Here is a 12,500-nt window from a genome sequence, read left to right on the forward strand (position 1 = left end):
TTATTTCTTTTTGTTCACTCTTTTCTTGTACTTTTCAGTATTTAAAAATGTCTTTTCTTTCAAAAAGTCTTTAGTCACTTGCTCAACTAAATTCTGGGATCATTACATGTTCATATATATTTGTTTGTTTTTAAATTTAGATGTTTTTGTTTTTGAAGTGGGGAAGCAATAAAGAGGTCGTCGATATCAAAACTGATATCGACGGAAATGTCGTCGATATCACTTTTACAATGAGCTCAGTTTTGCCCAATTGACCAATGGAAATCCACGTAACATATGAAATAGCAATATTGAGTTATCTTCTGCAACAGTGACACGAGCATTTAGCTCTCACCTTGTTGTACGATATCATGTCGAAGAATTGCTGAATTTCCTCCGGGTTTCGGATTTCTGTTGAAACCGAATGTGACGTCACGAGAGCGTCCTTCACCATGACGGGAAAGATGTCTTCCACAACTTGAATTGCAAACTTGAAAACAGGAGAAAAGAAAAGCGCGGCAAAAATTGGTACCATGTTGCAAATACATGTTGTACTAACATCCGATTTTCAATTTCCTCCACCGCAAGACGAACAGAAAGAGATAAAAGAGAGAGAGAGAGAGAGAGAGAGAGAGAGAGAGAGAGAGAGAGAGAGAGAGAGAGAGAGAGAGAGAGAGAGACAGACAGACAGACAGACAGACAGACAGACATACAGACAGACAGACAGTGAGATAGAAAGACAGACAGAGACAGAGAGACAGAAAGAGAAACAGAGAGAGAGAGAGAGAGAAAGACAGACAGAGACAGAGAGACAGAAAGAGAAACAGAGAGAGAGAGAGACAGAGACAGAGAGAGCGAGTGAGAGCGAGAGAGAGGGTGAGCGAGAGAGAGAGAGAGAGAGAGAGAGAGAGAGAGAGAGAGAGAGAGAGAGAGAGAGAGAGAGAGAGAGAGAGAGAGAGAGAGAGAGAGAGAGAGAGAGAGAGAGAGAGGGCGAGGAGATAGACAGAGATACACACACACACACACACACACACACACACACACACACACACACACACACACACACACACACACACACACACACACACATATAAATATACACACATATACACACACACACCTACCACGTTCCATTCAGGGTACACGTGGTCCATGGCGATGTACATCAGACTGGACGCAAAGCCCTCGTTCAGCCACAGGTCATCCCACCACCGCATCGTCGCCATGTTGCCAAACCACTGAAACAACAACCAACACATGAACAAATACAATTTAAAGGCACACTCAGCTTCACGTAAACCATCAGTTTCTGGTCACAGACACTGTCAGGCTTTTACACACAGGACAAACACCCGTTCGTTTAAACACTCACCGCTTGAGAACATCCTAGGTGCCCTCCGTAAAGAGCGAGCATTTTTCAAAGACTTTATTTGTGCATGGCCAGCCGGATTGTCTTGTGCCACAATCGGACGCCTCGTTTTGGCGCTAGAACTAACTTTTGAAATCTAAATAAAAATTGACAGCTCCTAACACAAATATTCTTAAATCATAAAGTATTTCTTTCTTTTTAACAAGACAAGATCAGTACAATTCGAAGTTTAGAAAGTATGAAAAAAGGGAGCCCGGAAGCAGCTCACGCAAGGCCGTGTTTCCCCAAGCAGAGACGAATTGTCTGCATATCGCTTGCTTCTTTGAAGCCAACCGCCGCCGGTAAATGCGTGTGGTTTGCAGTCGTTTGTTGCATTTTAGATTCAGAGGTACACAAAAACGTTATTTTTGCCGATATTCAGCGTGTCGCATTGAAATCACAAACTGACGATGAAATTGTGAAAAAAAAGGGAAGTGTGTGACACGGGTCCACGATGGCTCAGGGGTAAACTAAACCACGAAATCTGGTGTGTGGTTTACGCAAGCTAAATAGCCATTCAACCGAACTGTGTTATTATTAATTAAATGCTGTTAAATGCTATTGCAAGTGTGTTCCATAGGATATAACTGCTTTTTTCGAGAGAAGATTTACAGTTTTCATTCATAACCAGCCGAGTAACAAATAGCACTGTCCCCCATGCAACGAATCGAGGTGGTGACTGGGGTTGAGCTTTCAGATGAAACGTGGATTGTCAACAAGTGAAAGCCAATGTTTATGTGTGGAACCTTCGCGGCTTTGTGTCCGAGTTTCAAAAGACAACGATTGTGAACATTCATTATCAAAGACCCAATCAATGTTGATGTAACAGCGACGACTCGATGACATGGTCAATGTGCAACTAAGCTGTGTAATCATACATTGTAAGGCAAACAAATAAAAAAAAGTCTGTTAACGGTAACATAGGCCAAAAACATAGGGTAGGTAGGTCGGGATCTTTCCCAAAAAACTTATTTTTAAGTTATTTTGCCCCAAAACAAAGACTTTTTTGTTTAATTTTTGTTTCCCCAAAATGTCCAAAAAAAAGTGTAGGGTCGCGCGAAAAAATAGGGTCGGTCGTGATACCGTAACCAGACTATTTTTTTTGTTGGCCTAATATGAAAATACTAAAACACACTTGAAAGACAAGGCACATGCAAATCCCTAACTGAACTCTCAAATGTTATGGCAGCTCTGAGCATTTCTGACTCGAAGAAAAGCCACGCACAATGTACGTATGACGTGATCTCTTAAACTTCTGACGCGCATTGGGGCCCTGAACTGCATTCTAAAACTCTCGTTCACAACATTGGCTTCCTGTCACTGAGTGTGCGTACTTTAGCGGCCTAGGTCGCTGAGGATGAAACAGAAGACGATATGCTCCCCTCGAACCGACAGAAAAGCTCGTCTTCTTCTTCTTCTTCTTCTTCTTCTTCTTCTTCTTCTTCTTCTTCTTCTTCTTCTTCTTCTTGTCGATCACTCAGATGGAAACGCCGGTTCTCCGCGCAAATGTTGCCGTGCGCTGTAGGTCGTCCAGACTGCCATAGAGCTTCCCTTGCACCGTGGTAGCCTCCACCAAAAGCTCGTCTGACCATGCTCCCCTGGGACCGGCACAAAAGCTCGTCTGACCATGTACTTGTTGGATCTCAGAATGATTCGATTGAACTCTGGATGTCCCTCCTTTGAGCCATGTGACGTCAGAGGCCGACAACACTTCGTATTTAGGCAACCAGCCAAGACTACAAAAATAGTGCATGTTTGTGTGCGTCCAATCACAAAAAAATAAAAGGAATTATAACCAAAATCGATCGATACATAAATGTTGTTTGAATTGTTGACCTAAATATGGCATTGTACACAGATCTCGATCTAGCGCGGTCTGGGAAGAAAACTGACTGTCTTGATCTGTGTAAAACGTCATATATTGGTCGACACTACAAATAAGTTTACTATACTGACAATGTGAGCGATCTCGTGCGCCACGATGAGGGTGACCATGTACTTGTTGGAGGAGGACGACACCAGGGGGTCATACAGCAGCGCCGTCTCGCGGTATATGATCAGTCCCCAGTTCTCCATGGCGCCCCCGCTGAAGTCTGGCACCGCCACGTGGTCTGTGTGGACATACGTTTTACCTGGCGTTAGTAAGATTATATACGATACCAACACATGGACATACGTTGACTCGTTTGGTAGTGTGATTGCACACGCTGTCAACACGTTGACATACGTTTAAGCTTTTGTTAGTTTAATTAAATACAATACCGACACATTGACATTAGCCTACGTTTCACCTTTTGTTAGTGTATTTCTATACGATACAAACACATAGACATTACGTTTAACCTTTTGTCATTTTAATTACATACGATACCAACACTTTGACATACGTTAAAGCTTTTGTTAGTTTAAATAAATGCAATACCAACACATTGACATTACTCTTAACCGTGTGTTAGTTTAATTATTTAAGATACCAGCACATTGACATACGTTTAACCCTCTGTTAGTTTAATTAATTTTCGATACCAGCACATTGTCATACGTTTAGCCGATGTCATTTTAATTACATACGATACCAACACTTTGACAAACGTGTAACCCTATGTTAGTTTAATGATATACGATACCCGCACATTGGCATACGTTTCACCTGTTGTTAGTTTAATTAAATACGATACCAACACCTAACTTTTAACAACAACGTTTAAGCTTTTGTTAGTTTAATTAAATACAATACCAACACATAGACATATGTTTAACCTTTGAATAGTTTAACTGTTATTGGTATTGATATCATATCGTCCTGTGAGATTACCCTCATGAACATTCGGACAGCTTTCTCATTGGGGAAAGCGAGCGTCCGTGCATACGGGAGGCGTTCGAACACCGAGGAAAGTCTACACAAAGTTGACTCCGGGAAATAAAAATCCCTCGCCGAGATTGGAGAAGGAACCCACGCCGTTAGTGACAACTGGTTTCAAGCCTGCGCCGTCATCGACTGAGCTACCTCCCCGCCCATTGTATACAATACGAACACATGCACAGCCTAGCGGTGGTCAAGTGTACATGCACAGGTTTTTTTTTTTATTATATTATAATTATGAAGTCTTATTGAGACTAGTTGACAGGGTTACCAACGTTCTGTCATTCTTAATTTGGCTTTAATTAACACAATAATATCCTCCAAACTACCAGAGGGGCAGATAGAGAGCAACACCATCTCTTTCATCAACAACAACTAAAATACAAAAACAAACAAGTCGCGTAAGGCGAAAATACAACATTTAGTCAAGTAGCTGTCGAACTCACAGAATGAAACTGAACGCAATGCAACGCAGCAAGACCGTATACTCGTAGCATCGTCAGTCCACCGCTCATGGCAAAGGCAGTGAAATTGACAAGAAGAGCGGGGTAGTAGTTGCGCTCAGAAGGATAGCACGCTTTTCTGTACCTCTCTTCGTTTTAACTTTCTGAGCGTGTTTTCAATCCAAACATATCATATCTATATGATTTTGGAATCAAGAACCGACAAGGAATACGATGAAAGTGTTTTTAAATTGATTTCGAAAATTTTATTTTGATAATAATGTTTATATTTTTAATTTTCAGAGCTTGTTTTTAATCCAAATATAACATATTTATATGTTTTTAGAATCAAAAAATGATTGAAAATAAGATGAACGTAAATGTGGATCGTTTAAAAAAATTTTTTTTTTTTTACAATTTTCAGATTTTTAATGACCAAAGCCATTAATTAATTTTTAAGCCACCAAGCTGAAATGCAATACCGAAGTCCGGGCTTCGTCGGAGATTACTTTACCCAAATTTCAACCAATTTGGTTGAAAAATGAGAGCATGACAGTGCCGCCTCAACTTTCACGAAAAGACGGATATGACGTCATCAAAGACAGTTATCAAAAAAATGAGAAAAACGTCTGAGGATATCATACCCAGGAACTCTCATGTCAAATTTCATAAAGATCGGTCGAGTAGTTTAGTCTGAATCGCTCTACACACACACAGACAGACAGACAGACAGACAGACAGACAGACAGACACACACACACACAGACACACAATTCATACACCACGACCCTTGTCTCGATTCCCCCCTCTATGTTAAAACATTTAGTCAAAACTTGACTAAATGTAAAAAACGAAAAAAGAGAAAAATAGGAAACAGAAACATACGAATACTGACATGAAAGCAATCTCACCGTATTTGGGGACGGTATCGAGAATACCGAAATACTCGGTGAAGAACTTGAAGGTCTTGACTGCAAAGTCCAGGGCGTGCTCCGTCTGGGCGTAGGCGTCAGGGCGTGCCCACACCTTGATCTGATGCAACACACCAGTGTCGTGATGCAGTCGCATGAATCAAAGAGTAATTGTGTGGATTTTACTTAGCCCCCCCCCCAAAAAAAAACAAAAAAAACACGCGACCCCTACCCCCTCCCCCAACGTGAGTAGTAGGTCGCGCCAATAACTAGATCGAAACAAAACAGTTTAAAACCAAAATCATAGAGTAATCGTACACACAGCCCGACCCCAAGCGTGAGTACATCAGGTCGCGCCCATTACTTCATAATTATAAGCAAAACAGAAATATAACAATGCATTTGTATTGAACAAAACAAAGTTATAGAGTAACCCCCCCCCCCCCCCCCCCCCTCCGCCACGCCCCACCAACGTCCCCCATCATGATGATCAAATCGCGCCCATAACGTGATCTAAGCAAAACAGGAATACTATAAGGCAGTGGCATTTAAAAACAAAATCATAGAGTAATCGTGTAGATTACGAACTGCCACTCGGTCTCCCCACCACTTATCCTCGAGGTCAAAAAGAACACGTGACAGGATAATCATCGCCACGAGTTGTGGTTTTTGATGTAGTTTCTGTTATGTTTTGTAACAGAGATCATCTCCCCCCACCCCACCCCCCCACCCCCCCAACCCCTCCCTGGTACTTACCTCGTACTTGCCTCCCCCGGGCACGACGACGGAGGCGTTGCGCGACTTGAATCGTCCGATGACGAATGCCAGGATGTAGGTGGACATGACGGGCGTGATGTTAAAGTTGTCGCGTGTCCAGTTGCTACCCAGGCTGACCGACCCGACCACCGGCATGTTGCTGAACGCCAGGTAGCCTGCACACGGTGCACATCATTATACACTCAACACATAAAGTTAAGGATATTGTGTCGGTTGAAAATGAATTATGCCGTCAAAAAACCGTCATTTTTGAGGGAAGGTGTAGTGAAGGACATGTGAAGGACATGTGAAGTCATTGCCAAATATTTCTCAAATCCAAGAATCCCCTAGCATATTAATATTTGGGGGGGGGGGGGGGGGGGCGTGGGGGGCGTCCGTGTTGTAGGTTCAGCTGTACAGATAATACCAGATACTATTCTTTATGTATAATCAATGTTTTGGGATGAATATGGTAGGCATAGGGGGTAGATGGCCATTCCAGTCATGTACATGGTTTTACAATAAAGGGTCTCATCACAAAAAATTAGTGTACACTTGAACGTATCTTCCTAGATTTGTATGACGGGTAGTATAGATTTGTATGACGGGTAGTATATATTTGTATGACGGGTAGTATTGAATTGTATGACGGGTAGTATAGATTTGTATGACGGGTAGTATAGAATTGTATGACGGGTAGTAAAGATTTGTATGACGGGTAGTATTGAATTGTATGACGGGTAGTATAGATTTGTATGACGGGTAGTATTGAATTGTATGACGGGTAGTATTGAATTGTATGACGGGTAGTATAGATTTGTATGACGGGTAGTATTGAATTGTATGACGGGTAGTATAGATTTGTATGACGGGTAGTATTGAATTGTATGACGGGTAGTATAGAATTGTATGACGGGTAGTATAGATTTGTATGACGGGTAGTATAGATTTGTATGACGGGTAGTATAGAATTGTATGACGGGTAGAATAGATTTTTTTGACGGGTAGTATTGAATTGTATGACGGGTAGTATAGAATTGTATGACGGGTAGTATAGAATTGATGATATTTAAAAGTAAAAGTGAATGCTATCTTAACATACACATGGATGATATATGATAGTAACATTGAATGCCATCTGAACATAACAATGGGTGACATTTGAAAGGAACAGTAGTGGATTTGATCTGAATATACAAATGGATGATATTTGAAAGTAACAGGGGACTGGGTGGTCGAGTGGTAACGCACTTGCGCTCGGAAGCGAGAGGTTGCGTGTTCAGGCCGCAATTTTCTCCCCCCTTTCCTAACCTAGGTGGTGGGTTCAAGTGCAATCTTTCGGATGAGACGAAAAACCGAGGTCCCTTCGTGTACACTACATTTGGGTGTGCACGTTAAAGATCCCACGATTGACAAAAGGGTCTTTCCTGGCAAAATTGTATAGGCATAGATAAAAATGTCCATCAAATACCCGTGGGACTTGGAATAAAAGTTAAAAAAAATTCCATCTCACACAGCATTAAGTCTCAGGAAAAACATGAATACACGCATGCAGGAAAAAAAAATATATGGGTAGCGCCGTATGTATGGCAGCTCGCTTTCCCCGGGGAGAAAGCAGCCCGAATTTCCATGAGGGTAACCTTACTGGACTGTAAATCTTATCCAATCCAATGACATCTGGACATTACAATGAATGATGCTTTAAACATAAGTGTCGATGCTATTTGAGAATACATATCGTTGATGTGGGAAAATAAATTGAATGATATTTGGTATGAACAGTGGATGATAATTGAAAACGAAATTGGATGAAATTTTCGAAAAACAATGGATGACATCAGTTTGAACATTATATTGGATTTTGTGTTCGTCAGAGGTTTCACAACGAGGACGGAGGAGAAAGAATGAAAAGAACACAACAATACTGAATGATAAGTAAGGACATTGGAACATTGTAAGACCACACGAATAAACTGTGTGTTACTGATGGCAAGGCCAAGCAAATCAGGGTGGCTAAACTTTTTTTTAATGCTTTTTGTGTGTGGGGGGTACTGAGGCGCTTCATGTGCGGCGTTTTATTGGCCGGTGTAACACGAAATTTTTACTCCACGAAAGATTTACTCCGGAGTAAAAATGTCGTACGAAATTATTACTCCGAGTACACATTTCGAACGAGAAAATAACTCCCCAAGGCACGAAAAAGTTACTCCCTCCACGACATGTTTACTCCCCATTTTGTTTACTTCCAGTAAAAATCTCGTACACGAAAATGGGATGCAGGCGAAGGGTGATATGATGCCAATATGTGATCTCGCGCAAACAAATGTCGCGCTACCCTCCCTCCACCCCTTTCACCACCAAAACTAACAGGGGACAAGGGAGTAAAAGTTTCGTACACCTGGCATGGGAAGTTAAATTGCTCGTGTTAGGGTGGAGTAATTTATTGGTTATTTATTCGTCAGGGAAGTAACATTTTTGTACGAAATGTTTACTCGGAACTCGCCTGTCGTGGGAGTAATTTTCTCGTGTTATGGGGGAGTTATGTTTTCGTAAAGGGAGTAACATTTCCGTACGAAAGTTTTACTCCGGAGTAAAAATCTCGTGGAAGTAATTTTTTCGTGTTGCACCGGAAATCGTGCGACCACAACCCTGGATGTCGGAGGAGAATAACTTCCCTTGTAAAGTCTGCAAAATTGAGTTTTGTCATTTACAAATAAATATTTTTTCGAAGGGTTTTAGAAAAACGAAAATACCCAGCATGCTTCCCCCGAAGTCGGCGTATTCTGCCTGAATGGCGGGGTAAAAACGTAAAAATTCGCTCGTGCAAAAACATGAGTGAACGTGGGAGTTTGAGCCCATGGAGAAAGACGAGGAAGAAGAAGAGAAGGCGACAGATAATAGTACCTTTGTGGTGGACGATGGAGATGGTGAAGGTGGCCTTGAAGTCGGGTTCGTCAAAACAAGGGAACACCTGTCTGGCGTCAGTCGACTGGAGCTGTGACGACACCAGGTGTCTGAAACAGTGTCATCACACCTTACTTTCTCTTGTATCCAGAACATAATTATATCACTCATACACTTACATTGATACTCAACGCACATACGCACGTACGCACGCACGCACGGACACACACATACACACACGCACGCACGCACGCACGCACGCACGCACACACACACACACACACACACGCACACACGCACGCACACACGCGCACACACACACACACACACACACACACACACACACACACACACACACACACACACACACACACACACACACACACACACACACACACACACACTTAAACAATTAGATAATTAGACGCATATAATCACTTTTATATTCTTTTATCGATAATTCGATAATCATTTATCCTAAACAAAGAGAGATCGGAGTTTTGTTTTGTGCATGTGTGATACATATGAAGTGCACGAGTAAAGGTATTATGAAACAAAATAAAGCAGTAGCTTGTTGATGTTTAAAGGCACAGTACGCCTCCCGTAAAACATCACAGATACTGGCATGCTTTTACACACTGTACAAACACCCTTTTATTTACACACTCACCGTTTGAGAACATCTTAGGTGCCCTGCGTAAAGAGCGAGCAATTTTCGAAGAATTAATGTTGCGGGTTGTCTGATAACAAAATCGGACGGTGCGTTTTGGCGCTAGACCTAACTTTTAAGATCTAAATAATAAATTGAGAGCTTGTTACACAAACATTCTTAAAATCATAAAACCATTCTTTTTTCATCAAGATAAGATCAGTACAATTCGAAGTTTTGAAAGTTTGAAAAAAGAAAAGCCCGGAAGCAGGGTCACACAAGGTCGTGGTTCTCGTAGCAGACGACGGTAATGCCTATCACCAGTTCCTCTGAACAGTCAAAAGCCATCGCTAGAGATCGTGTGAATCCCAGCCGTTTGGTGCGTTTAGATTCAGAGGTACATAATAACGTGATATTGCAGATAAGCCTACAGCGAGTCGCATTGGAAATCACAAACTGACGACTACATTGTGAGAAAAAAAAGGAAACTGGATCACACGGGTTCACGATAGCTCAGGGGTAAGATAAGCCACGCACAAATATTTTTTTTTTAAATTGCTCGCTCTTTACGGAGGGCACCTAAGATGCTCTCAAACGGTTAGTGTGTAAATGAAAGGGTGTTTGTACTGTGTGTAAAAGCCTGACAGTATCTGTGATGGTTTACGTGAGGCTAACTGTGCCTTAAATCGGCGTAGAATGTTTAATGAAAAGTTATACACCGCGGTTTTATCAACAAGTTGAACATCCTTCTGCAAGGGATTGTGTTTGTTTTTATGCTCTGTCTATACCTGTGTGGCCGAGTGGTAAGTGCACTTGCCTCGGAAGCGAGAGGTTGCGAGTTCGACCCTGGGTCGGGGCCTAAGCTATTTTCTTCTCCTTTCCTAGCCCAGGTGGTGGGTTCAAGTGCTGGTCTTTCGGATGAGACGAAAAACCGAGATCCCTTCGTGTACACTGCATTGGGGTGTGCACGTTAAAGATCCCACGATTGACAAAAGGGTCTTTCCTGGCAAAAGTGTATAGGCATAGATAAAACATTTCCACCAAATACCCGTGTGACTTGGAATAATAGGCCGTGAAAAGTAAATATTCGCCGTAATGGCTTGAGATTTACTGGCCGATGTGAATGCGTGATATATTGTGTAACAAATTCCATCTCACATGCACACGGCAGAAATCAATATGTAAAGCGCTTAGAGAACGTCAAGCGCTATATAAATCTCCCATATAAATACAATAAATGCCTACAAATGTACATGTGACAAATGTAGACAGCTGGGCACAGCTACACATGCTGAGATAAAGTTGAAATGGCAGTTCCGAGCCCTCCCTGTGTAAGGTCTGAGGATTAGTTATGTAAATTGGTTCCCTATCTCCATCTCGCACAAACCACACATAAGGGCGGAGGACATGACACCACATTTTGGGTCTGCGGTATTAATGTTTAGCGAACATGAGCGTGCGAGAAACTGCCTCTGCAGTGACAAAATGAAACAAAAAAAGTCTCGACATAATACGGACCGTGATACCCTCGCATGAGTGCAAAAAACATAGGGTCAAGGTTGTTTTGTATAACCCGGATGTGTTTCTCACGCACGTTTGTTTGGGAGAGCCAAGCCCTCGTGACATATCTGCAGACTCGGTAAGCCTCATTACCCATCACACGAACCGTGCACACGTGGTTACGAGCATTCAGCCTTTATCTAGCTTGACTTTTTCCTGTGCACTGCAGTCGTGATATGCTCGTCTTCGGTTACGTAACTAGCGGTGTGAGAGGCATGATACGCACGAACGTGTTTAGTGTCTGCGTTAAATTTTGCGCAATCGTTCAATGTTTCTTTAGTAAGCCTACGAATCGGGCGGCTTAAGGCACACACAATGTAGGGCTTACTTACAGTGCTCTCTTCTTATTCCAGCGTCGCGGACGACGCTGGTATCTGTGGTTGGGAAGAACGTGCCTGTGGAGAATTAGTCTCCAAGCCAAAGCGCGCTGACTCTCCAAGCCAAAACAATTTCAAAGCTGAAAAAAAATGTACAATTTACGCGAAACGATTAAACACAGCTTTCGGGTGTTTTTTTTATATCTAAGATGTACATAAATATACCACTCCGACCATAAGGAAAAGAAAAAAAGACACACACAAAAAAAAAGACCGAGAGGAGCCGAGTCAATCCGAGACCAACCGAGAGGACGTGTTTCGCGCCGTTTCGACGTCGTTTGTTCAGATGCGGCCGGTTGGATCAGTTGCGGTCATACACCCCGATCATCATCATGGTACAATAATGTTTTGTGCGCCCCCATGTATGTGTTCTGTGCTAATAATGCACGGTTGTGAAATGTCCGTACACATTTTGTGGCACTATGTAATTGTTAGTGCATCCTCCTGCGGATGCTTCGTGCTAAAAATGCACTTCCATTAAAATATTGTACGCTCATGTCAGTAATATATTTTCAATTGTTTCTCTGTCAATTTCAAGTATTTGTTTCCAATTACTTCAGTATCTCCCTGTTGCAATTCCAGGTGCATGATTCATTATGCATGTGCCAATTTGAGGCGTTTAATTCTGATTCCTGTATTTACAGTGTAAA

General features: G+C 42.1%; 1 protein-coding gene across 1 annotated transcript in view; it reads right to left on the reverse strand.

Annotated features, from left to right (window-relative positions):
* The window catches only part of LOC138951219 (aminopeptidase N-like), a 123,838-nt gene that overhangs the window by 21,082 nt on the left and 90,256 nt on the right, over positions 1-12,500 (reverse strand). Inside the window, exons 3-8 of the mRNA XM_070322882.1 lie at positions 9,265-9,374; positions 6,361-6,536; positions 5,605-5,725; positions 3,344-3,498; positions 1,104-1,217; positions 335-469 (exon numbers count right to left, since the gene is read on the reverse strand). Coding sequence (XP_070178983.1) covers positions 335-469; positions 1,104-1,217; positions 3,344-3,498; positions 5,605-5,725; positions 6,361-6,536; positions 9,265-9,374 — 811 coding nt within the window. The remainder of the gene's footprint in view (positions 1-334; positions 470-1,103; positions 1,218-3,343; positions 3,499-5,604; positions 5,726-6,360; positions 6,537-9,264; positions 9,375-12,500) is intronic.

The sequence above is a fragment of the Littorina saxatilis genome, linkage group LG16, assembly GCF_037325665.1.
Source record: "Littorina saxatilis isolate snail1 linkage group LG16, US_GU_Lsax_2.0, whole genome shotgun sequence".
NCBI lineage: Eukaryota > Metazoa > Mollusca > Gastropoda > Littorinimorpha > Littorinidae > Littorina > Littorina saxatilis.